We start from the raw sequence: 22,380 nt of genomic DNA, 5'->3' as shown, positions 1-22,380 counted from the left end.
AAAGATACATTTTTTTAAGTAAAAGATAGAACAGGATAGCAACAATACCTGGCCTGATGTGCTAGGACTTGCAGTGTCATTCTCCTCTTCCTCAGTGACCTCCTCATCAGGGGATTTGGGTCCAGTGTCACCCACCTGACTGGTCACCTGGGCCTCCACGACAGCTACTTGAGGGTCAGAGTCATCAGCCCTAAGGTCAGCTGCATGGCACACAGTCGTTTCAATTTCATCTTCGGGCTCCTCTGGGGAGACTTCAGGCATGTCATGGTGGTGTGCAATCAACTGGTCGCCTCTATTGGACTGGGCCAACAGGTCCATTGCAATGCACTCCCCTAAAATAATTTAGTAAATATTTTATTAATAATAATAATCATAATAAAGACATTGCTAATGGGGAGAGGACACACACACAGGAGATAGAGAAGAATATTCCAATGCTCAGCATTGCTGAGTGAAAACCCAGTGGGTGAATTCTGGCATCAAAGCCTGACCAAGGACCCGTTGGCTCATGTTGTTTAAATGAGACATTAAACACACATCGAATGTCCGGAGTGTTGAGGCCCCCACCACAGATACAGCTTCTTTTGCCCGGCTCATGTTCCACCTTGAGGCCCCCTCTAACATGTACATTTGTGTGTGCATGGCATTGCATCTCCATCCTAAGAATGAAAATGCACAAATTCAGTCAGCAATTATTTTAAACTGAGGACATACAAATTTAATGACAGTTATAGAACAGTAAAAGTAAATTTCATGAAAACAAGCCAAATCCAGTAAGTACCCAGGGTTCTACTTCTATAATGCTGACAACAATAGCAATCTTTTGAACTAAAATATCTATAGAACACACTGCAATTTAACATTTAGAATTTACCAGGAATAAAGGCACACTGTTGGCGGTGAAAACTCTCCAGCGAGGATGACCCCCTGCCACACCTAAGCACGTTTAGGACTTTGCCACCTTTCTGGAGTGTCCCCGTCTTTGTGTACAACTCTACATGTGGAGGGTCCTGGATGCACTCAAGGTGTTTTTTTTGCATCTCCCAGACATGGTGCATGCTGTCAGGGTTAACCAGGCGAAGCCCTGTAGTGTCAGTTAGCTCCCACACTGATTCCAGCAGCCCTGAAATCATGGTCCGGACCTCCTCAGCCTTGCGCGTCCGTCTCCTACAGTGCTTTGCCAGTTCCCCTGGGCTGATGCTGGCTATGAGCTGTACCTCAGTGGGAGCCTGTCCACCATGGCTGCTCTTCCACTCCCCTCTTTTGGCTGCCTTAAGTTCTTCCAAATCCTCCTGATCCCACTCAAAGATACAGGAGGAAAGTTTTGAACAAAAGGCACCATAGAGAGGGTGGTGCTGTCACGGTCCTGCATTCTTGGTTCTGTATTTCTAGTCATGTGGCAGGATCGGGACGGAGCCCTTAGGTTCTATGTGAGAAAGCCATGAGTTGTTTGTTTTGACAGCTCATGTGTTTTCTCGTGTCTTGTCATTGGCCCCGCCCCTCTCGTTTCATGTATTGCTTCCCTGCCGTGTCTAATGTTTCCCACCTGCCCTGTGTAATTATCCCTCGTTTGTCTCTCCTTTAAAATGCCCTCTTGTTTCATTGTCTTGTTGCTCGTGTATTATGTTTGGTCAGCGTGCTGTTTGTGCTGCGTTCTACGTTTTTGATGTACCCTGTGCTCACCTGTTTTCCCATGTCGTGTTCCTGTTTGGATTGTCCTGTAAAGTCTAGTAAGTGTTAGTTTAGTTTGTCAAGTTATGTTAAGTTTAGTGGTTAGTTAGTTACGTCCCTGTTTACTTGTATTGTTTTCTCGTTCTTGTTTACACCCCCTCGTGGGTTTCTTGTTTTGTATTTTTGTTATAATAAAGTCTATTGTTTAACCCCTTCATCCCCGCTGCCTGCATTTGGGTTCTTCCACGCCCTCCCGTGACAGGTGCTCTGTAGTAAGACCACAGTTGAATCTTCTCATAAAATGGAAGATATCTAGCCTTACAATGAACTTCCATGGTCGAAAAAGATTTAGCACCGCAGGTGCACCTGGCAATCAAAAAGCATGCATTTGATTTAATTTCAACAAAGTTTCCAGTCATTCACAAGTTCGCCTATGCAGATAATGGTGTAGGTTTGAGGGTAAGCGTATTTGGCGTGCTGTCTGGGAGAAGGCTCTGAGCTTGGTCGTTCTTCTGAGCTCAGAGCACTTACCCCCTGTCCGGGGTGAGGGCTCCGAATCCGGCATTAGCCTGAACCCGGAACACTCCCACCCCCCTTTTGTGTCCTGCTGGAGACAAGTGCTCCAGGTGAGGAGCCGGGGTGGTGGTGGGATGCTTGAGACTGAAGAGAGAGTGAAGGTAAGACGTCTTGACTATTTATAGAGGCTCTCTCTCTCTTGAACTGATGAGGGTGCTGTGATTGCTGATAGCAGACCCGCCGAGTTAATTATCTGCTCCTTCTCCTCCCGAACTTAGTTAATAAAACATCATTTATAGTTTAATTATTGCAATTACATTCCATTGACTGTAATAATAATAATTACCATCAACAATAGGAAAAGGGAAAATTTTTGTAAAATATATTGCAATGCATGTTTGATAAAGTAGTCATTTGAAAATCCCACCTGACTGACTACAGCAATCCCGGTCAACATAGATGACCTCAGGCTCTGGCTCGCCAGCATTCTGGTAGCGTCTGACGACGCCTTGGCACAGCTCCTCCAGTCCTGCGCCTTCACCTGTTGTCAAAACACTGTTCACAACCTGGCTGAGCTCATTGCCAATATTGGTCATCCATGCAGCTGTGTCCCCAATGCCACCAGTCAGCTTTTTGGTGATCTGAAAAACAAACACAAGGAAACAAAGACATTCTGACAGGCTTAATTTTACATTTTCTTCTTATTGCTATAGTGCATTACAACACATATAACACAAATGCACAGTTTTTCATCATTATGATGAAATTATGCCTATTCCAATTACTTAACATGGATGGTTGAAAATAAACTTCATGCTCAGCCTCAAACTTTCATGTATTGTACCTTCTTAGTAGAATCCATCTTTAGAATTCTGCCATAGGTGGAGGTTATCACCCCTTTCATCTCGTCAAGATGGCTGAGGATGTTGTTGGAGTGGACAGTCTCAAACCACTGGGAAAGTGGAAGAGGCCTGAATGGTGCAGGTGCAGAAAAGGCAGGTGCCATTGCAGATTGGACCAGGGCAAACTTTCTCAAATGATGCTCACAGTCAGAGAGGTACTGGATGGTTCGTTGTGCCCACTCCTCACTGTGGACTTCCTCTACTGCTGACTGGAGATAGGAGGAACTGTTGCCTGAGGAAGGTCACACATTTCCTGTCCAGGGCTAGCTGAGTGGTCAGCACTGCTGGAAACAGGGCCCTGTGTTCCACATCCAGTTGTGAAAGGATGTCCTGGCTCCATGGGCATACTGGCAACTTGCATGCACTGCAGCGTGGATAGTCCCCACCAACCAGGTAGTAGCGGATATACATGTCTATCACCTCCCTGACCTTCGGGTAGATCCCTGAATGGTGCATCTTCTGGCCACACTGTGGACATTTAAGAGGAATGCCCCACATCCTCATTGGTGCCCAGTAGAACATCCTCTGTCGGAAGTACCACCCGGGCTCAGGTGGAGATGGCTTGGGATGCATAGGTGGATAAAACCAGTTTGCCGGGATCTTCTGCCTCAGCTGCCCTGTAGACTCATAGAGGCACTTGGCAATCCACACCCAATCTGCTGGCTGGAGGACTCTCTTGAACTGACTGGGAAGAAAGCCCTCCCAATTAGTAACAGCCTGAGGTAGAGATGGTATGGGATGCTGTGAGGGTGCTGGACATGAGGATGGAGTGGGCTGTGGAGATGGAGAGCGCCATGGAGGTGGTGGTGAGGGCCGTGGAGCTCTAGAGTGGCATGGGGATGGAGATGGCCACGGGGATGGAGATGGCCACGGGGATGGAGATGGCCACAGGGATGGAGACACTGGTGCTGGCAGTGGAGACGGCAAGTGCTGAGGAGGTGGCGGCAGCTGTGGAGATGGTGTGGGATTTTTTGAAGGGAGGACACGTGGAGCCAATAGGGCCCCATAATGGCTGGACTCAATGTGTTGGAGGAGTCCAACAGCACCCTGGACCCGGGCCCCACAGCTGTCACAGCTCTCTTCAACGTGGTGGTCGGAGAGGTGTTCTGAGAACTTCTCGGCAGTCGTGGCCTAATGGTTAGAGAGTAGGACTCGTGACCAGAAGGTTGCCGGTTCGATTCCCAGGGCCGGCGGGTAATGACTGAGGTGCCCTTGAGCAAGGCACTAACTCCTACTTGCTCCCCGGGCACTGCAGTGATAGCCGCCCACTGCTCCGTGTGTAAGTGTGTTCACAACTTGCTGTGCGAGTGTTCACTACTCTCTGGATGGGTTAAATGCAGAGGTCACATTTCGGGTATGGGTCACCATATCTGACTAATAGGTCACTTTCACTTCACTTTAAAGAACACTTCACCCCCTTTCTCCCTGTGATGTCCCTGCCTCCTCTGAGCTGCTGCCTGCCTCTATGTTGGGCCCTGCCTCAATCAAGGCCTTATCTGTTGACTGGGAGAAAATGAATATTAGGAACAAAAGATCATATTAATATTAAATAAATTCACCAATTATTCAGCAGAACTGTACGAGAATAGATCAGGGGATGGTCCATAAAATAGTCTATTACATGATACATGGACTTATTATTCCTTTGATATATTTAAGATACCTACCTTATGGAACCCACAAGTGCACGCTATGTGCCTGCCAAACAGGTCCACCTTATTCCCCCTTTGCAGGGGACAGGCATCAATCCGCTCCAGGACCTCCTTCCATTTTCTGCTTCCAGGTCTTTTGCCTGTACTGAACTGGAAAGTGCCCTGGGCATACCTATGGCAGATGTCATTCCAATAGGCAGAGGATTTGCCTATTTTGATCATATCTAGAAAAAAAATTGTGGAACGAAGGAATATATTAATAGTGCATTCTATAGTGCATTTCTTGGCATCAACGGTGTTATAATACAGCAAAGTAAAATGAACAAAAATAAAGTTTTTTGGGATTAAACATCTGTTTTGACAACATGCAGTTTATACTCATAAACAATATAGTTAGTTAGCATTTGATGTAAAATTGAACAAAATGATTTGAGATATCAAAAACGAGATATTTAACGAATATCTAGAATAATACATAACTCGGGTCACTTTAGTTATTCATCGAGGGGTTAACTAAAGTTAGTTAGCGAAAACTGATACACGTCAATGTAAAGTTAGCTTGCCTTGCAACGCAAACGTAGACCTCTTTAGTGTACCAAAACAAATAATCTTTATTCCAAATCATGAATTAATGTTTGAACAAATAGGTTAACACCAGTGTCACGTATTTGTAATTTGATTACCTTGAATCTCCGAATAGCAGATGTTCAGTAGCAGTAAGTTGTAGCAAACAGCATGAACGTCATGAAAAACTCAATCAGTGGCGAGATCGGCGCGTCAACTCGATTGCTGATTGGCTCTTTCCTCTTGGTAGGAATTGATTGTCTATTTCCTCTTGGTAGGAATTGATTGGCTCGTTTGCCCCATCTGTTCGAATTTTTCGGATTTGCGTTAGGACCTGTTCAGATTTACTTAGGAGTAGTTCGCATATCGTTCGGACTTTTGTTCGGAAGTGTTCCGACCTCATTCAGAAGTATTCAGATGTTGTTAGGAAGTGTTTAGCCGGCCGACCGCTGGAGGGTACGGCCACCTCGTCATTCCAGCAGAATCCAAAAGCATGCTCTGTGTTGCCTTTTGATGGTTAAATCCAGGGGCTAGCACTTAAATCTGTTTTATATTGCATTTTCCTACCTTCTCGCAATCAAAGTGCCAAATTCCAAGGAGGACATTCTAAACCGTGTATACACAGTTAAAGAGACTTTTAAATGTGCAATGACTTGGCTACCTTTTGATAATCTGCATCTCCAAAATCACGACTTCTTGTCAAGATAACATGAACTTAAAGCCTTTCTAATCCATGACAAAGTGATCAACCTAACGTTATAGATAAGGGTTCCTCAAATCTTTCTCTGGAGTGACAATACCCTGCAGAGTTTAACTCCTACCCTGACCTTTCTAGTGAACCTGAAGACCTTGATTAGCTGGCTCGGGTGTGTCTGATCAGAGTTGGACCTAAACTCTGCAGGGCAATGGCCAGCCGGGGAGAGATTTGAGGAACTCTCCCGTTGATAGTAAAGGAACATTAAACAGGTGGGCGGCTAGCCAATCATGGACTAGCTTGTGTTTTAACAGACATTAGGGTTTAAGTACCAAACGACGAGCATGGGATTCAAAGCAGCGCGAACAGAGCACAAAGGATTAGCAGTACATCTTTAAGGTTAAGAGGCCAAAGAAGAAACTTACAGTTTTCTCTCTTGACAGAGGGACCAATCTAACCTGAACGAGTGGGGGTAACGATGCTGAACAAACTTGATTTTCAACAGACATCAGCGTTAAAGATGGATTAGCAGTCATCTTTAAGTGTTAAGAGGCCAAACGAAGAGAAGCTTAAGCCTTTCTCATCTTTGACAGAGGGACCAATCTAACCTGAACAAGTGGGCGGCAACCAATCGTGAACAAACTTGCATTCTCAACAGAATCAGTGTTAAAGCACCAAACGACGAGGATGGGATTCGACCCACGCGTGCAGAGCACAATGATTAGCAGTCCATCGCCTTAACCACTCGGCCACCTCGTCATTTCTGCATGCTCTGCATTGCCTTTTGACAGTTAAATCCAGGGGCTAGTACTTAAATCATTTTATATTGCATTTTCCAACCTCTTCGAAATCAAAGTGTCAAATTCCAAGGAGGACATTCAAACCGTGTATACAGTGTTAAAGAGACTTTTAAATGTGCAATGACTTGGCTACCTTTTGATATTCTGCATCTCCAAAATCACGACTTCTTGTCAAGTTCAAGATAGCATGAACTTAAAGCCTTTCTAATCCATGACAAAGTGATCAACCTAACGTTATAGATAAGGGTACCTCAAATATTTCTCTGGAGTGACAATACCCTGCAGAGTTTAACTCCTACCCTGACCACTGGTGAGGGAGCTGGCTTAGATGACTTGTGTCAGGGCATTGTGAAGCGATACAAGGATGCTGGGGAGCCAGATCCAGCTGCGATTTATGTTGACAGGGACTGCTGCAGCGAGACAGGTTTGTCGTCTTAAGCCTTTACCTAACAGGAATGTGTGTACATTTATGCATTTCTAATCCATATCAGCAACCATTTTAGGCATGTTTCTCAATGAGAATAAATCACATATCTGCATCGTTCATATTTTGTTCATGTTCGTTCAAATGCAAAACCCTCTAAAAACACCTCTGTCAAAAATGAGATTATAATGTTGATGAGTGAATGATGAGTGAATGCTCTCTACATAAATGCCACACTCTGCCCATTCTGAAATATCTGCTATTAATGCAACTGAACCTAGGAACCTGACAAAAATGCTTGTTTAAAGAGTACATTCCTCAATATTTTTAAGGGCTTATTTTGGTTTATGGAGTGTCCGACAACAAGTTTATGTACATACATGATGTAAAAATACTATTATTTCGTAATAATAAGCAGTTTTTATTACCTTACTTCTTGACTGACTCTCAAATGATTCGTTCCGCGATTCATCTGTGTAATCTCCGCCTTTCCGCCAGCGTAGTCTGATCTGATTGGTCAGATAGTGTAGTCTGCTGTGATTGGTCAGATGGTCTAGTCTGCTGTGATTGGTCAAATGGTCTAGTCTGCTGTGATTGGTCAAACGCGTTCAGCATGTGTCGCAAATGGACCGCCTATCATTACTGCTGTATTACGGTTTGCAGGTGGTTGGATATTAACAGTGTATAGAGAGAGATGGCGTCGATTTTACCTTACCAGTTCGAGCCCGAGTCTGACGAATCATTCTTTAATCCTTATACAGATGCCAGTAAGAAAAAGGACTGTTTTAGACACTTCTCTTGTAACAGTTAGTTATCACGGCATACAGTGTACGGTGTTCGTATCTTCAGATGTTATTATAACTATAGTACACCACGCAGTTCTTGAAATAAAGACTTTGCGAGTTAATATGGTTGAACACTTACATTAGCGCAACGAGTTTATAGCTAACGTTAGGTAAACAAACAGTAACAACCCCAAAAATAACGGTAACGTTAGCTAAACACAGACATGAGATAACGTCACACAAATTTAATTTTAAGTAAAGACAAAAATAAAGAGTCACACTTACAGGTTGTGATTCGGTGGAGCTTACAGGTCCAAATAAAGTTGGTATTGCAACATCTTTTAAGGAAAGACGTTTAATGTATCCTGCAGTAAAGGCGCCAAGATTGATGAAGCAATCTTCGGTAAAATGACGCGCGCAAAGTAAAACGTTCGGTTTATACTCCTTTGGTGTCGTTTGAAAAATAAATAGTAACCATTTTTTCCTCAGAAGTTCTTCCTTTGGTAGTGAAAATAAGACTGACTTAGTTTCACTACATAGAACACAGCTTCTCTTAGACATGATGCACACGTCACGAACGAGCTAGTACAGTGTTTGGGGAGGAGAGAGTTAAGTTTTCGCAGTCAGTAGGCGGGGATTTTTCTAGTGACGTAGGTACATTGTGGTTAAAGATTCGGACAGGTCATGGCTTGTTCGCGTGATTCAGAGTCGATTACCTTTTTTATAAGCTAATAACTTTGTTATTCGTTCACCTTCGGATTTACAACTTGGCAGATTGCTTACATTCAAACACGGCAAAATTAAACACTTCATGAAATGTATTTTTTATGATCTCGAGGAATGTACTCTTTAAAGGAAGCGACGTCTGATGGATTTAGAGGCTTAAGAGAATATTTAGAACTAGCATTAGCATATTTGTTTAATGATGCAAATTGAAATCTAAGAACATGTGTAAACTCGCTCATTGTTTCTCATTGGTGTAGGTGTGACTCCAGTTCTTACCTGGTTTCGACCATGGAAGTCATAGTAGGTCTCGATGTTTTCCACTTATGCGAGGATTCACTGCTGGTCTTACAACAGAGCACCATCCACTGTATGGCACTTTCTGCTCCAAGTTGTCCAGTTGTATCTTTGAATGGGACAAGGATGACATATCTCGTCTTAAAGAAGCGAAAAAGACCATGCTTTTAAAAAAACATCAGGGGCATATTCCAACAGAGGCCCAAATCCTGTCAAGCATCACTTCCAGTGAGCTGGCCAAGCACTGCAGGAGGAGGACACGTGGAGTTGAAGAAACTTGTGACTTGATACAAGGATTGCTGGACTCCATGTGGGAGCTGACGGACACGACTGGTTTGCGCATCATCAATCCAGAGAGCATGACACACGTTTGGGAGGTACAACAGAAACATTTACCCTGCATCCAAGACCCGCCTGGTGTTCAGCTTTACACAAAGCTGGGCTCTGGGTTACAGAAGGGTGACAAGGTTCTGGATGTACTGCGGTGTGGCAGAGGGTCCTCTTCTCTGGAAAGCTTTCATCGCCATCAGTGCACTTTCATTCCAGGTATGGGGACAATACCATATATCAATACCAAGAATATGATGTCTGTAATTAAGTAGTGTTGTCACAATACAGGAATTTCTAACTTCGGAACAATACATCAAATACCATTTTTAATAAGACAGGGAAAAAGTGCCACAAAATTAAAGGAATAAAATTTCTACAGATTGTGGTCAAAAGTAAATCAGCTTTAATTAGTAATCAGCTTTGGTAGTTCTTAGAGGGGTTTATAATGGTATTTTTACAATGTGTAACATTTTGCCTTACAGGGTGGAGATGTAACGCTCTACATACTCAGATGTACATGCTTGAGGGTGCATCGAGATGGAACATCAACCGGGCTCATCAAGCTGTGGACATGAGTGGTACATCACAAACTAAAATCTATGATGTACGTTTAATGTATGAAAATCATTCACACATTAATGTCCTCAGCAACCGAGTCCTCGGATCTGCACTCCTGCAAGAATTCATAGCCCCTGGGAAACCCACTGGTAAGACTCAATATTTTACATTCTCTTACAATAGTAATTACAGGCTTTGCTGTGAGTTTGCATGCTGCCTTAACGCTGTAATGGTGCTCATGTCCATTATCTATCTATACTGTTATAAGATGTGTCTGTGTGGTTTCAGTGTATTTGTTTTAGTTTTTCTTTTCTTTTCTTTTCTTTTATTTCTTTTATTAGTTTTTTATTTATTTGTGATTTTCATTTATTTATGTATTTTTTTTACTTTCCATGTGATAATCACAAATAATTGGTTGTTCGTTAGCAACACTACATTCATCACATTTACTGTTATGATTTATTCTGATTATATTCCTTTTATTACTAAATGTATGATGCCTCTTTTTGGCAGATGAGCGTATAGCAGTCGAGTACTTACTGGCACAATCTGGCAGAGGAGACCTACTTTATCCACTGGAGCCAGGTGAAATAACTCTGCTAGAGATGCAGGTTGAAGTTCAGGAGGATGAGTGTCTGGATATCACAGTATGTGATGCAGCGGACATCAGTTTAAACACAGACACTATTGGCAGTTCCAGCAGTCATGATTTATTGACCTCATCTCTGGTAATATAAATTTGCTTGATTATTTTTTCTTTAAATTGCATAAGAATGTTAGTTTACATGAGCAATACATGAGTTGTTTTATAATTTAAACCTTCAATTTAAGTAATGCTTTACAATGTTTTATTGGTTAACATTACCTAACAACATGAGTTAACATGAACTAAGAAAAAAAATGTTTCTCAATTATTTATTGATCCTAATGTAAATTGCAACATTGACCATTACATGATTAAGTGTTAAAATGCTAACTTTAATGAATCTGAACTAATATTAACCAACAAAGTACAATTTTATTTTTATTAACTAATGTAATTGGAAGTGAGAAAAAGCTGTATATAATGTATTGCACATTGTTAGGTAATATTAGTTAATGCATTAACCATCCTTAACTAAAGAACCTATATTGAAATGTGTGACCAGTTTTTAAAACTGTCATCACAGAGCTTGGTTTGCATCCTCTTATTAAACAATGCTTTAATAAACAAATGAATTAAAAATTGAAATCTGTGTACTTTTTTGAAAAATTGTTGAAAACACATTGCTTTAACTATGTCATCCACTCCTGTAGATCTGTTGGGATCCAGATACCCAGTATGTAAGGAATCAATAGAAAAAACATCTAAAAAATGGGCTGCGAGAACCAAAAATTTAAGAACCATATGGCCAGAAAGTGGTACTTTTGATGTGACAGTGTGTGAGGAGATGGAGGGATTAATTAAGAATTATAAACCAAGAGATAAAACCAAGAAGCGAGAAGAAAAGAGAAGAATTGAACAGGAAGTATTAAACCTGTTCAAAAATGAAGGAATTAATTTCCTGAAAAATATGAGAAAAATTAGAGAGGTGTTGAATAAAGATGGTGAAAATGAAGAAAAATGTGAGAAAATGACTCCGCCACCTCTCTACGAACCCCCCAGAAGCCAAAAGCAAACACCAAAACAAATGCCATTGGTAGCATTATCAGGAGATGTCTCAACAGAGGGACTGGTAGAGTTAGATCCCGAACCAGAAAGTAGTCTTAGGAAATAAATCCTCTCAAAAGCAGAAAAAAGTAAGGGAGGCAGGGCCAATCAAAAATCCCCAGTCTGTGAGAAAAATCAATCAGATAGAGCAGAAGAAGACACTATACATCAGGGTCACTAACTAGCGGACTCCGGTCCGAATGCGGACCGCGAGATTGCCGTCCCATCCGGACCTCAAAGACTTTTGACATAATAAAAAAATGAACGCCTAACATTATATTCTAATGCAATCAAATTTATACCAGGCACATCAAGGTCCGCTCTGTAGCAGTTTGGGTCCTACGGCGCCACGGACAGTTAACATATGCGCACTGTCGCTAGTTCAGACGTCGTTGAGTGAAGAGAGCCGAGACAGACTCGCTGCACAGCGCGCAGACAGATGTAACTGTCAGTGACTGAAAAACAACGTCCTTTTCAAAAGTTAGAAAAGTTGAAGCCGAAAACCATGTTTTCCGAGATTAATGGGTCGAGAGATTTGCATTTATTCTTCCTGCATCGACATGCACGAGACCGGTTTGTCTCATTTGCTCGGAGTCTGTTGCGGTTGTCAAAAGTGGAAACCTTAAACGGCATTATGAAATTAGACGTGGACACTTTGAAGAAACTTACCCGCAGCAGTCCGAGGTAAGGACACGGAAATATATGAGCTCAATATTNAATTGCATTTGTATGCTACTAGCATTTTCAGTTTTCACAATACAAAAGACAGTATAATATCTAAATAGTAACGTTCATCAAGTATCAAACGTTCATCATAAACACATGCTAAACGAGCAATATTAACTTGAATGTAAATTAACATTACTTGTATCAAGTTGTATCAAGGTCAAGATCTAAACAGTCTATTATAAAATTCATATTTTCTTAATTGCGCAAAAAAAGAAAAGTAAATTAAATAATTTACCTCCACTACGACAACGGGACGAAAAGCTGGAAGCATGAAGAAACAGCTGCTGTATCTCATTGATCAATTTGTGATCTAATTGATGGTAGAATTCTGGCAATGACGCGAGTCCTGATCGGACGGTGCTACCAAAAATGAGCTAGACAGATGAGCGGCTTGGAGCACCACTGGCCCTCCCTGACCCCCTGACGGGGCAGGCAGAATGCACACTCCCGCCTGACGGACCACAATTGCTCCTGCTAATCAAGCCCTTCAGAAGATTGCTAGCAACTTCAAGGCAGCTGTGGTTGGAGCTAGACTCTGCTGGACACTGGTTCTCCAGGAACTGGAGTACCGGTCATACGCATGTACTCCCTGGTGGTCTAGTGGCTAGGATTCGGCGCTCACCGCTGCGACCAGGGTTCGATTCCCGGTCATGGAATGTGGTTTTGGATGCCCTATGGCGCATTTTGACCAATCCTTATAAACAATGGTAATTTAAAAGGGGTTAAAAAGACGCTACCTTCGACCAGTGGGACGCCTACAGTCCTCCGCTCTACCAACTGAGCTATCGAAGGCACGGGGCAACTGAGCTATTTTTGACCAGGTCAGCGGACGTCCCATGGCACAAAAAGGAGCACATGTGCAACGAGCCAGCAATGAGTCGAACCTGGAATCTTCTGATCCGTAGTCAGAAGCGTTATTTATTGCGCCACTGGCGCTCTCTAATCCCCTGACGAGGCAGGCAGAATGCACGCTGCCGCCTGACGGACCACAACTTCTCTTGCTAACCAAGCATTCAGCGGATTACTAGCAACTTCAAGGCAGCTGTGGTTTTAGCTAGACTCTGCAGGACACTGGCTCTCCAGGAATTGGGTTTGACACCTCTGCCAGAAATTCAGCGAATGACAGTTTCCATGCAAAGCACGAGGAGGCTCCAGCATGTGCAAAGCAATGTCACAAGTGGGATTCGAACCCACGCCTCCAGAGGAGACTGCGACCTGAACGCCAGCTGCCGAAGGATCATCCAGCACAACAACCTTTGACGAGAGGTATGAAAGAAGGGGTAGCCAATCGCGTGAGAGCTCTTCAAACTTTGCAGCCAATCGCTGAGCGGAAGTTCAACATTTTCAACATTTGACCAATCGTAGCGCAAGAGAATGTCAAGGGCGCCCTGCCCCCGCTACCGCACTCATCCGAAGGCGAACGATCTATGACGAGAGGAATGAATGAAGGGGGAGTGTCAGAGGTCAGGAAGGTACAGTAGAAAGTTCACGACCTAAGAGCGAACATCACTGCACGAACCTCTCCGTTTATTTTACACTGTATTTCTGACGACGGTATTAACGGTAAGAATGCATAACCTCATCGCATGATTCATGCATGAACACTGTTTTGTTTTGTTTTGTGTTAATGTTTATTTAATTAAGTACTTTGTTCAAAACGGTTTAGGACAAGATGGCTACAAATGGTCACATAAAGCCATGTCGGACGCTGAATGGGTTTCTCGTATGAGAAAGTTTGCCAGCACAGGAGTCTGGCCATCAGATGGCAACAGGCCAGCTCCGAGGCAGAAGAAGTGGCACGAGATTTATCAAAGGGTAAGAGTGTGTTTATTAGATTTTTTGCACGATGAAACAATATTCGTTGACTTGCATGATTTACCTACAACAGTTGCACTGTCTGTTTACTGCATTTACCTAATAAAACCAACATATTAGCAGGGTTAATGTATGAAAACGTTATACAAACCTGTAAACAAGGCATTGCTTAAAGATATTAATTGATTTCAGGTATTTTGAGAATTATGTGATACCTTGCAACTAAGGCGAGCGTACTGGCAACCAGCCATTAGGCTGGTTATATCAGGAACACTTTACATCTGTAACAGAGCCGCTCGAAACAAACACGTGGGAGTCTATAAAGGGCTGCATCGTGTTCTCTCGCTCTCTGTTCATCCCATGCTAAAGACTTGGGTTAAAAAAAAGCGCTCGCAAAACTTTACGTCTGACAAAGCGAACGCCTAAAGCAAAGCAGCCATAGTCGGCAGGGTTTGAACCTGCGCGGGGAGACCCCAATGGATTTCAAGTCCATCGCCTTAACCACTCGGCCAAAAACAGGGCAAAATGGACTGCTACAAGGGGGAAAGAAAGGGAAAAGAGAGGGGGAAGGGGGAAAGAAAGACAGAAACAAAATGACTATATTATAGTTCTTGAATGCTCACAAAGGATTTAAGTAAAGGGTTTGATTGATTTTTGACTATACAATTTATAATAAAAACTTAAAATAAAAAATACTGATCTGACAAACACACCACACACTATTGCCAGGACTTGCACCTGGATTCTTCCACCCAAAGGATGGATGTGTTACTATTACACCACAAGAGTTATGTCTTTCTTTTTTACAAACACTGCAAATTAACAAATTAACACGGCAAGTAAAAACAAAATGTTCACAGCACAACACACATAGCACAATATACATAACTGCAATATATAAAACGAAAAAAAAATCAAAGAGCTTGTACATTCTCCCTCCACTGTGCAATCGAGAGGCCTGAGACTGGACAATACCACCGGCCCTTCAACTGAGTGTGGCCAGTTGTCTTATTTTTTGCCAGCCCACACTGCTTGCAGATATAGTGATAAATATCCTTTGCAAGTCGTTTCCGTGGTGGTTCACCCCTAGCCACTCGCTCCTCATCCTCTTGGGCAGCTTTCTGCCTTCCCCATGTTCGCTGCCTGGGTTGAGTAGAGAGACAAGTTTGTGGTGGCAGGTTATCAGGCGCCTGGAACTGGGGAAGTGGCCGGAACTGGGAAGGGGTCTGGAATTGGGGAGGGGTCTGGAATTGGGGCGGGGGATGGAATTGGGGATTTGGCATAAATTGGGTAGAATGAGGCACTGGAAGATCTGGTGGGTAGCTGGGAAAGGGTGGGTAGTACCCAGGGGGGAATGCAAAGTGTGGTGGGTATATGGGACATGCTGTGTAAGATTCAGGAGGAAGGGTGGGCAGTGGGCACCTATTGGAGACACGCTTACGAATAAAGGCCTCTCCCTCCTGATTTGCTGGCTCCTCAAATAACATGGCCTCATGCCCATGCTGTGCAGGTACAGCTGGAAGTGTGCGCACTTCAGGAAGTGACTCTTTTGCCAAATATAATTGTTTGGGCAGTTCAGTACCCTGCAGCAGCATGTCTATGTCCACACATTTCTGTCTTCTTAGTAGCCTGCAAGAGAAACTTTTTTCATCTGAAGTTATACATTTTAATGGATTATAGCCCATTGTCTTTACCTAGTAAGCAAGAAGCATGTACATGACGTACAATCTTGATATACTACTGTGATTAGTGGTGTAACGGTACGCATATTCGTACCGATCCGTCATAAGGAAAATTCCAAATGAAGTCATCATTCCTATGCCCTACTCCCATAGAAGGGCAGAGCCCTTGGAGTTTACACATTGGAGTAAACAGGGCATTTACGTGCCATTATGTAGACGTTTGGTAAGCACTTGGCAAAGGAAGCGACGTAATTTCCTCATTATCTTCAGCTGGCATGTTCCCGTGAGAATGAAGCATTGTGTCCATCAGCAGATGTCGTTGTTTTAATGGCATAACTTAAGCATAAAACCTAACTCTTTGCAAATAAACAATACATTTTATATTTTTAAAATATTTATATATATATTAGTGTTTATATTTTATTATAGTATATTTTAAATACTTTTCAAAATATAAAATGTATGTTTAATTGCAAATGCGTAAGTTATGCCATTAAAACAGCGACATCTGCTGACGGACACAATGCTTCGTTTTCACGTGAACATGCCAGCTGAAGATAATGAGGAAATTATGTCGCTTCCTTTGCCAAGTGCATACCAAATGTCTACATAATGGGACGCAAATGCCCTGTTCACTACAAAATCTAAATTCCATGGCTCTGCCCTTCGAAGGGTGTAGGGCATAGGAATGATGACTATATTTGGAATGTTGCCTGTGACGGTTCGGTATGAATACACATACCGTTACACCCCTAACTGTGATTGTATAAAAGTACTGCATAAAAGAAAACTCACCACGAGGAGACAGTAGTGGTGTTTATTGGGACCATAACCAGGTTAGTCTGTCCTAGAACTGCTCTGCTGTCCTCCAGCAGCTGTTTTAAGTGGCTGTACACCACCACAATAGATTGTGGTATTGGCAGAGTTTTTCCTTGTGTGTCCTTGGGCCTGTTCCGTGCTTACTGACACTCTTTTAAAAGCCGTAGGCAAACACATTCACATACCCTGTGCACTTCAGGGTTCTGAGCTGCCTGCCCATGAGTCATGAACAGTTTATGGAAAACAAGGATGATATATAAACTATAAACTAGTGAAGATCCAAATAGTCAAATTACCTCTCTGCAGCCTGCTGTCCTGGAGCAGAGCCACTCCGCTTCCTGGACGCTCTCCAAGGTCCTGGCAAAGTCTTCTTCTTAACTCTCTGGCTATATTTTGATGGCATCTTGTCCATGGCATGCAGAGCCATGTACAGCTGGACTATGTTGGCCTCCTCTTGTGATGACAAGGCAGTGATCGTTCTGTTTAGGCCAACCAGGTAGGCTGCCAGGGCATCAACTGCCTCCCAGCCAGAGACACCTCTGGAATCACGCTATTTACTCTGAAAATTGAGAAAAAAAGCCAACCACAGTCCAATAAATATATACAGTGTTGTAGTAATTATTTTGCATTCTACTTTCATGTATTTTAATTTTACAAACAGTTGAGAATAGGTGTTTTGCACTGCAAAAGATACATTTTTTTAAGTAAAAGATAGAACAGGATAGCAACATTACCTGGCCTGATGTGCTAGGACTTGCAGTGTCATTCTCCTCTTCCTCAGTGACCTCCTCATCAGGGGATTTGGGTCCAGTGTCACCCACCTGACTGGTCACCTGGGCCTCCACGACAGCTACTTGAGGGTCAGAGTCATCAGCCCTAAGGTCAGCTGCATGGCACACAGTCGTTTCAATTTCATCTTCGGGCTCCTCTGGGGAGACTTCAGGCATGTCATGGTGGTGTGCAATCAACTGGTCGCCTCTATTGGACTGGGCCAACAGGTCCATTGCAATGCACTCCCCTAAAATAATTTAGTAAATATTTTATTAATAATAATAATCATAATAAAGACATTGCTAATGGGGAGAGGACACACACACAGGAGATAGAGAAGAATATTCCAATGCTCAGCATTGCTGAGTGAAAACCCAGTGGGTGAATTCTGGCATCAAAGCCTGACCAAGGACCCGTTGGCTCATGTTGTTTAAATGAGACATTAAACACACATCGAATGTCCGGAGTGTTGAGGCCCCCACCACAGATACAGCTTCTTTTGCCCGGCTCATGTTCCACCTTGAGGCCCCCTCTAACATGTACATTTGTGTGTGCATGGCATTGCATCTCCATCCTAAGAATGAAAATGCACAAATTCAGTCAGCAATTATTTTAAACTGAGGACATACAAATTTAATGACAGTTATAGAACAGTAAAAGTAAATTTCATGAAAACAAGCCAAATCCAGTCAGTACCCAGGGTTCTACTTCTATAATGCTGACAACAATAGCAATCTTTTGAACTAAAATATCTATAAACACACTGCAATTTAACATTTAGAATTTACCAGGAATAAAGGCACACTGTTGGCGGTGAAAACTCTCCAGCGAGGATGACCCCCTGCCACACCTAAGCACGTTTAGGACTTTGCCACCTTTCTGGAGTGTCCCCGTCTTTGTGTACAACTCTACATGTGGAGGGTCCTGGATGCACTCAAGGTGTTTTTTTGCATCTCCCAGACATGGTGCATGCTGTCAGGGTTAACCAGGCGAAGCCCTGTAGTGTCAGTTAGCTCCCACACTGATTCCAGCAGCCCTGAAATCATGGTCCGGACCTCCTCAGCCTTGCGCGTCTGTCTCCTACAGTGCTTTGCCAGTTCCCCTGGGCTGATGCTGGCTATGAGCTGTACCTCAGTGGGAGCCTGTCCACCATGGCTGCTCTTCCACTCCCCTCTTTTGGCTGCCTTAAGTTCTTCCAAATCCTCCTGATCCCACTCAAAGATACAGGAGGAAAGTTTTGAGCAAAAGGCACCATAGAGAGGGTGGTGCTGTCACGGTCCTGCATTCTTGGTTCTGTATTTCTAGTCATGTGGCAGGATCGGGACGGAGCCCTTAGGTTCTATGTGAGAAAGCCATGAGTTGTTTGTTTTGACAGCTCATGTGTTTTCTCGTGTCTTGTCATTGGCCCCGCCCCTCTCGTTTCATGTATTGCTTCCCTGCCGTGTCTAATGTTTCCCACCTGCCCTGTGTAATTATCCCTCGTTTGTCTCTCCTTTAAAATGCCCTCTTGTTTCATTGTCTTGTTGCTCGTGTATTATGTTTGGTCAGCGTGCTGTTTGTGCTGCGTTCTACGTTTTTGATGTACCCTGTGCTCACCTGTTTTCCCATGTCGTGTTCCTGTTTGGATTGTCCTGTAAAGTCTAGTAAGTGTTAGTTTAGTTTGTCAAGTTATGTTAAGTTTAGTGGTTAGTTAGTTACGTCCCTGTTTACTTGTATTGTTTTCTCGTTCTTGTTTACACCCCCTCGTGGGTTTCTTGTTTTGTATTTTTGTTATAATAAAGTCTATTGTTTAACCCCTTCATCCCCGCTGCCTGCATTTGGGTTCTTCCACGCCCTCCCGTGACAGGTGCTCTGTAGTAAGACCACAGTTGAATCTTCTCATAAAATGGAAGATATCTAGCCTTACAATGAACTTCCATGGTCGAAAAAGATTTAGCACCGCAGGTGCACCTGGCAATCAAAAAGCATGCATTTGATTTAATTTCAACAAAGTTTCCAGTCATTCACAAGTTCGCCTATGCAGATAATGGTGTAGGTTTGAGAGTAAGAGTATTTGGCGTGCTGTCGGGGAGAGGGCTCCGAGCTCGTTCGTTCTTCCGAGCTCAGAGCACTACACCCCCTGTCCGGGGTGAGGGCTCCGAATCCGGCATTAGCCTGAACCCGGAACACTCCCACCCCCCTTTTGTGTCCTGCTGGAGACAAGTGCTCCAGGTGAGGAGCCGGGGTGGTGGTGGGATGCTTGAGACTGAAGAGAGAGTGAAGGTAAGACGTCTTGACTATTTATAGAGGCTCTCTCTCTCTTGAACTGATGAGGGTGCTGTGATTGCTGATAGCAGACCCGCCGAGTTAATTATCTGCTCCTTCTCCTCCCGAACTTAGTTAATAAAACATCATTTATAGTTTAATTATTGCAATTACATTCCATTGACTGTAATAATAATAATTACCATCAACAATAGGAAAAGGGAAAATTTTTGTAAAATATATTGCAATGCATGTTTGATAAAGTAGTCATTTGAAAATCCCACCTGACTGACTACAGCAATCCCGGTCAACATAGATGACCTCAGGCTCTGGCTCGCCAGCATTCTGGTAGCGTCTGACGACGCCTTGGCACAGCTCCTCCAGTCCTGCGCCTTCACCTGTTGTCAAAACACTGTTCACAACCTGGCTGAGCTCATTGCCAATATTGGTCATCCATGCAGCTGTGTCCCCAATGCCACCAGTCAGCTTTTTGGTGATCTGAAAAACAAACACAAGGAAACAAAGACATTCTGACAGGCTTAATTTTACATTTTCTTCTTATTGCTATAGTGCATTACAACACATATAACACAAATGCACAGTTTTTCATCATTATGATGAAATTATGCCTATTCCAATTACTTAACATGGATGGTTGAAAATAAACTTCATGCTCAGCCTCAAACTTTCATGCATTGTACATTCTTAGTAGAATCCATCTTTAGAATTCTGCCATAGGTGGAGGTTATCACCCCCTTCATCTCGTCAAGATGGCTGAGGATGTTGTTGGAGTGGACAGTCTCAAACCACTGGGAAAGTGGAAGAGGCCTGAATGGTGCAGGTGCAGAAAAGGCAGGTGCCATTGCAGATTGGACCAGGGCAAACTTTCTCAAATGATGCTCACAGTCAGAGAGGTACTGGATGGTTCGTTGTGCCCACTCCTCACTGTGGACTTCCTCTACTGCTGACTGGAGATAGGAGGAACTGTTGCCTGAGGAAGGTCACACATTTCCTGTCCAGGGCTAGCTGAGTGGTCAGCATTGCTGGAAACAGGGCCCTGTGTTCCACATCCAGTTGTGAAAGGATGTCCTGGCTCCATGGGCATACTGGCAACTTGCATGCACTGCAGCGTGGATAGTCCCCACCAACCAGGTAGTAGCGGATATACATGTCTATCACCTCCCTGACCTTCGGGTAGATCCCTGAATGGTGCATCTTCTGGCCACACTGTGGACATTTAAGAGGAATGCCCCACATCCTCATTGGTGCCCAGTAGAACATCCTCTGTCGGAAGTACCACCCGGGCTCAGGTGGAGATGGCTTGGGATGCATAGGTGGATAAAACCAGTTTGCCGGGATCTTCTGCCTCAGCTGCCCTGTAGACTCATAGAGGCACTTGGCAATCCACACCCAATCTGCTGGCTGGAGGACTTTCTTGAACTGACTGGGAAGAAAGCTCTCCCAATCAGTAACAGCCTGAGGTAGAGATGGTATGGGATGCTGTGAGGGTGCTGGACATGAGGATGGAGTGGGCTGTGGAGATGGAGAGCGCCATGGAGGTGGTGGTGAGGGCCGTGGAGCTCTAGAGTGGCATGGGGATGGAGATGGCCACGGGGATGGAGATGGCCACGGGGATGGAGATGGCCACAGGGATGGAGACACTGGTGCTGGCAGTGGAGACGGCAAGTGCTGAGGAGGTGGCGGCAGCTGTGGAGATGGTGTGGGATTTTTTGAAGGGAGGACACGTGGAGCCAATAGGGCCCCATAATGGCTGGACTCAATGTGTTGGAGGAGTCCAACAGCACCCTGGACCCGGGCCCCACAGCTGTCACAGCTCTCTTCAACGTGGTGGTCGGAGAGGTGTTCTGAGAACTTCTCGGCAGTCGTGGCCTAATGGTTAGAGAGTAGGACTCGTGACCAGAAGGTTGCCGGTTCGATTCCCAGGGCCGGCGGGTAATGACTGAGGTGCCCTTGAGCAAGGCACTAACTCCTACTTGCTCCCCGGGCACTGCAGTGATAGCCGCCCACTGCTCCGTGTGTAAGTGTGTTCACAACTTGCTGTGCGAGTGTTCACTACTCTCTGGATGGGTTAAATGCAGAGGTCACATTTCGGGTATGGGTCACCATATCTGACTAATAGGTCACTTTCACTTCACTTTAAAGAACACTTCACCCCCTTTCTCCCTGTGATGTCCCTGCCTCCTCTGAGCTGCTGCCTGCCTCTATGTTGGGCCCTGCCTCAATCAAGGCCTTATCTGTTGACTGGGAGAAAATGAATATTAGGAACAAAAGATCATATTAATATTAAATAAATTCACCAATTATTCAGCAGAACTGTACGAGAATAGATCAGGGGATGGTCCATAAAATAGTCTATTACATGATACATGGACTTATTATTCCTTTGATATATTTAAGATACCTACCTTATGGAACCCACAAGTGCACGCTATGTGCCTGCCAAACAGGTCCACCTTATTCCCCCTTTGCAGGGGACAGGCATCAATCCGCTCCAGAGCCTCCTTCCATTTTCTGCTTCCAGGTCTTTTGCCTGTACTGAACTGGAAAGTGCCCTGGGCATACCTATGGCAGATGTCATTCCAATAGGCAGAGGATTTGCCTGTTTTGGTCATATCTAGAAAAAAAATTGTGGAACGAAGGAATATATTAATAGTGCATTCTATAGTGCATTTCTTGGCATCAACGGTGTTATA

General features: G+C 43.9%; 1 protein-coding gene and 1 non-coding gene across 2 annotated transcripts; both read right to left on the bottom strand.

Moving 5' to 3' along the window:
• Positions 1 to 14,584: 14,584 nt before the first annotated feature.
• trnas-uga (transfer RNA serine (anticodon UGA)) lies at positions 14,585 to 14,672 on the bottom strand. The gene has a single exon. It is a non-coding gene; the product is annotated as a tRNA-Ser (tRNA).
• Positions 14,673 to 14,725: 53 nt separating this feature from the next.
• LOC130559858 (RNA-binding protein 33-like) lies at positions 14,726 to 16,787 on the bottom strand. Its single transcript, XM_057343147.1, has 2 exons — positions 16,628 to 16,787; positions 14,726 to 15,779 (listed from the first exon to the last, which is right to left on the bottom strand). Exons 1-2 carry the CDS (start codon positions 16,660 to 16,662, stop codon positions 15,065 to 15,067), a joined length of 750 nt encoding a protein of 249 aa, XP_057199130.1. The 5' UTR covers positions 16,663 to 16,787; the 3' UTR covers positions 14,726 to 15,064.
• Positions 16,788 to 22,380: the final 5,593 nt, after the last annotated feature.

This window comes from Triplophysa rosa, linkage group LG10 (genome assembly GCF_024868665.1).
Source record: "Triplophysa rosa linkage group LG10, Trosa_1v2, whole genome shotgun sequence".
NCBI classification, from domain to species: Eukaryota; Metazoa; Chordata; class Actinopteri; order Cypriniformes; family Nemacheilidae; genus Triplophysa; species Triplophysa rosa.
Note: the sequence above shows the minus strand (reverse complement) of the source record. Positions and strands in the feature narration are given on the sequence as shown.

Excerpts from the sequence above, each read along its gene's own strand:
- LOC130559858 (XM_057343147.1), bottom strand. The coding sequence starts at position 16,662 with ATGGTCCCAATAAACACCACTACTGTCTCCTCGTG. Across the intron at positions 15,780-16,627 it reads ACCACTACTGTCTCCTCGTG|GCTACTAAGAAGACAGAAAT; the intron begins GTGAGTTTTCTT and ends TTTCTCTTGCAG.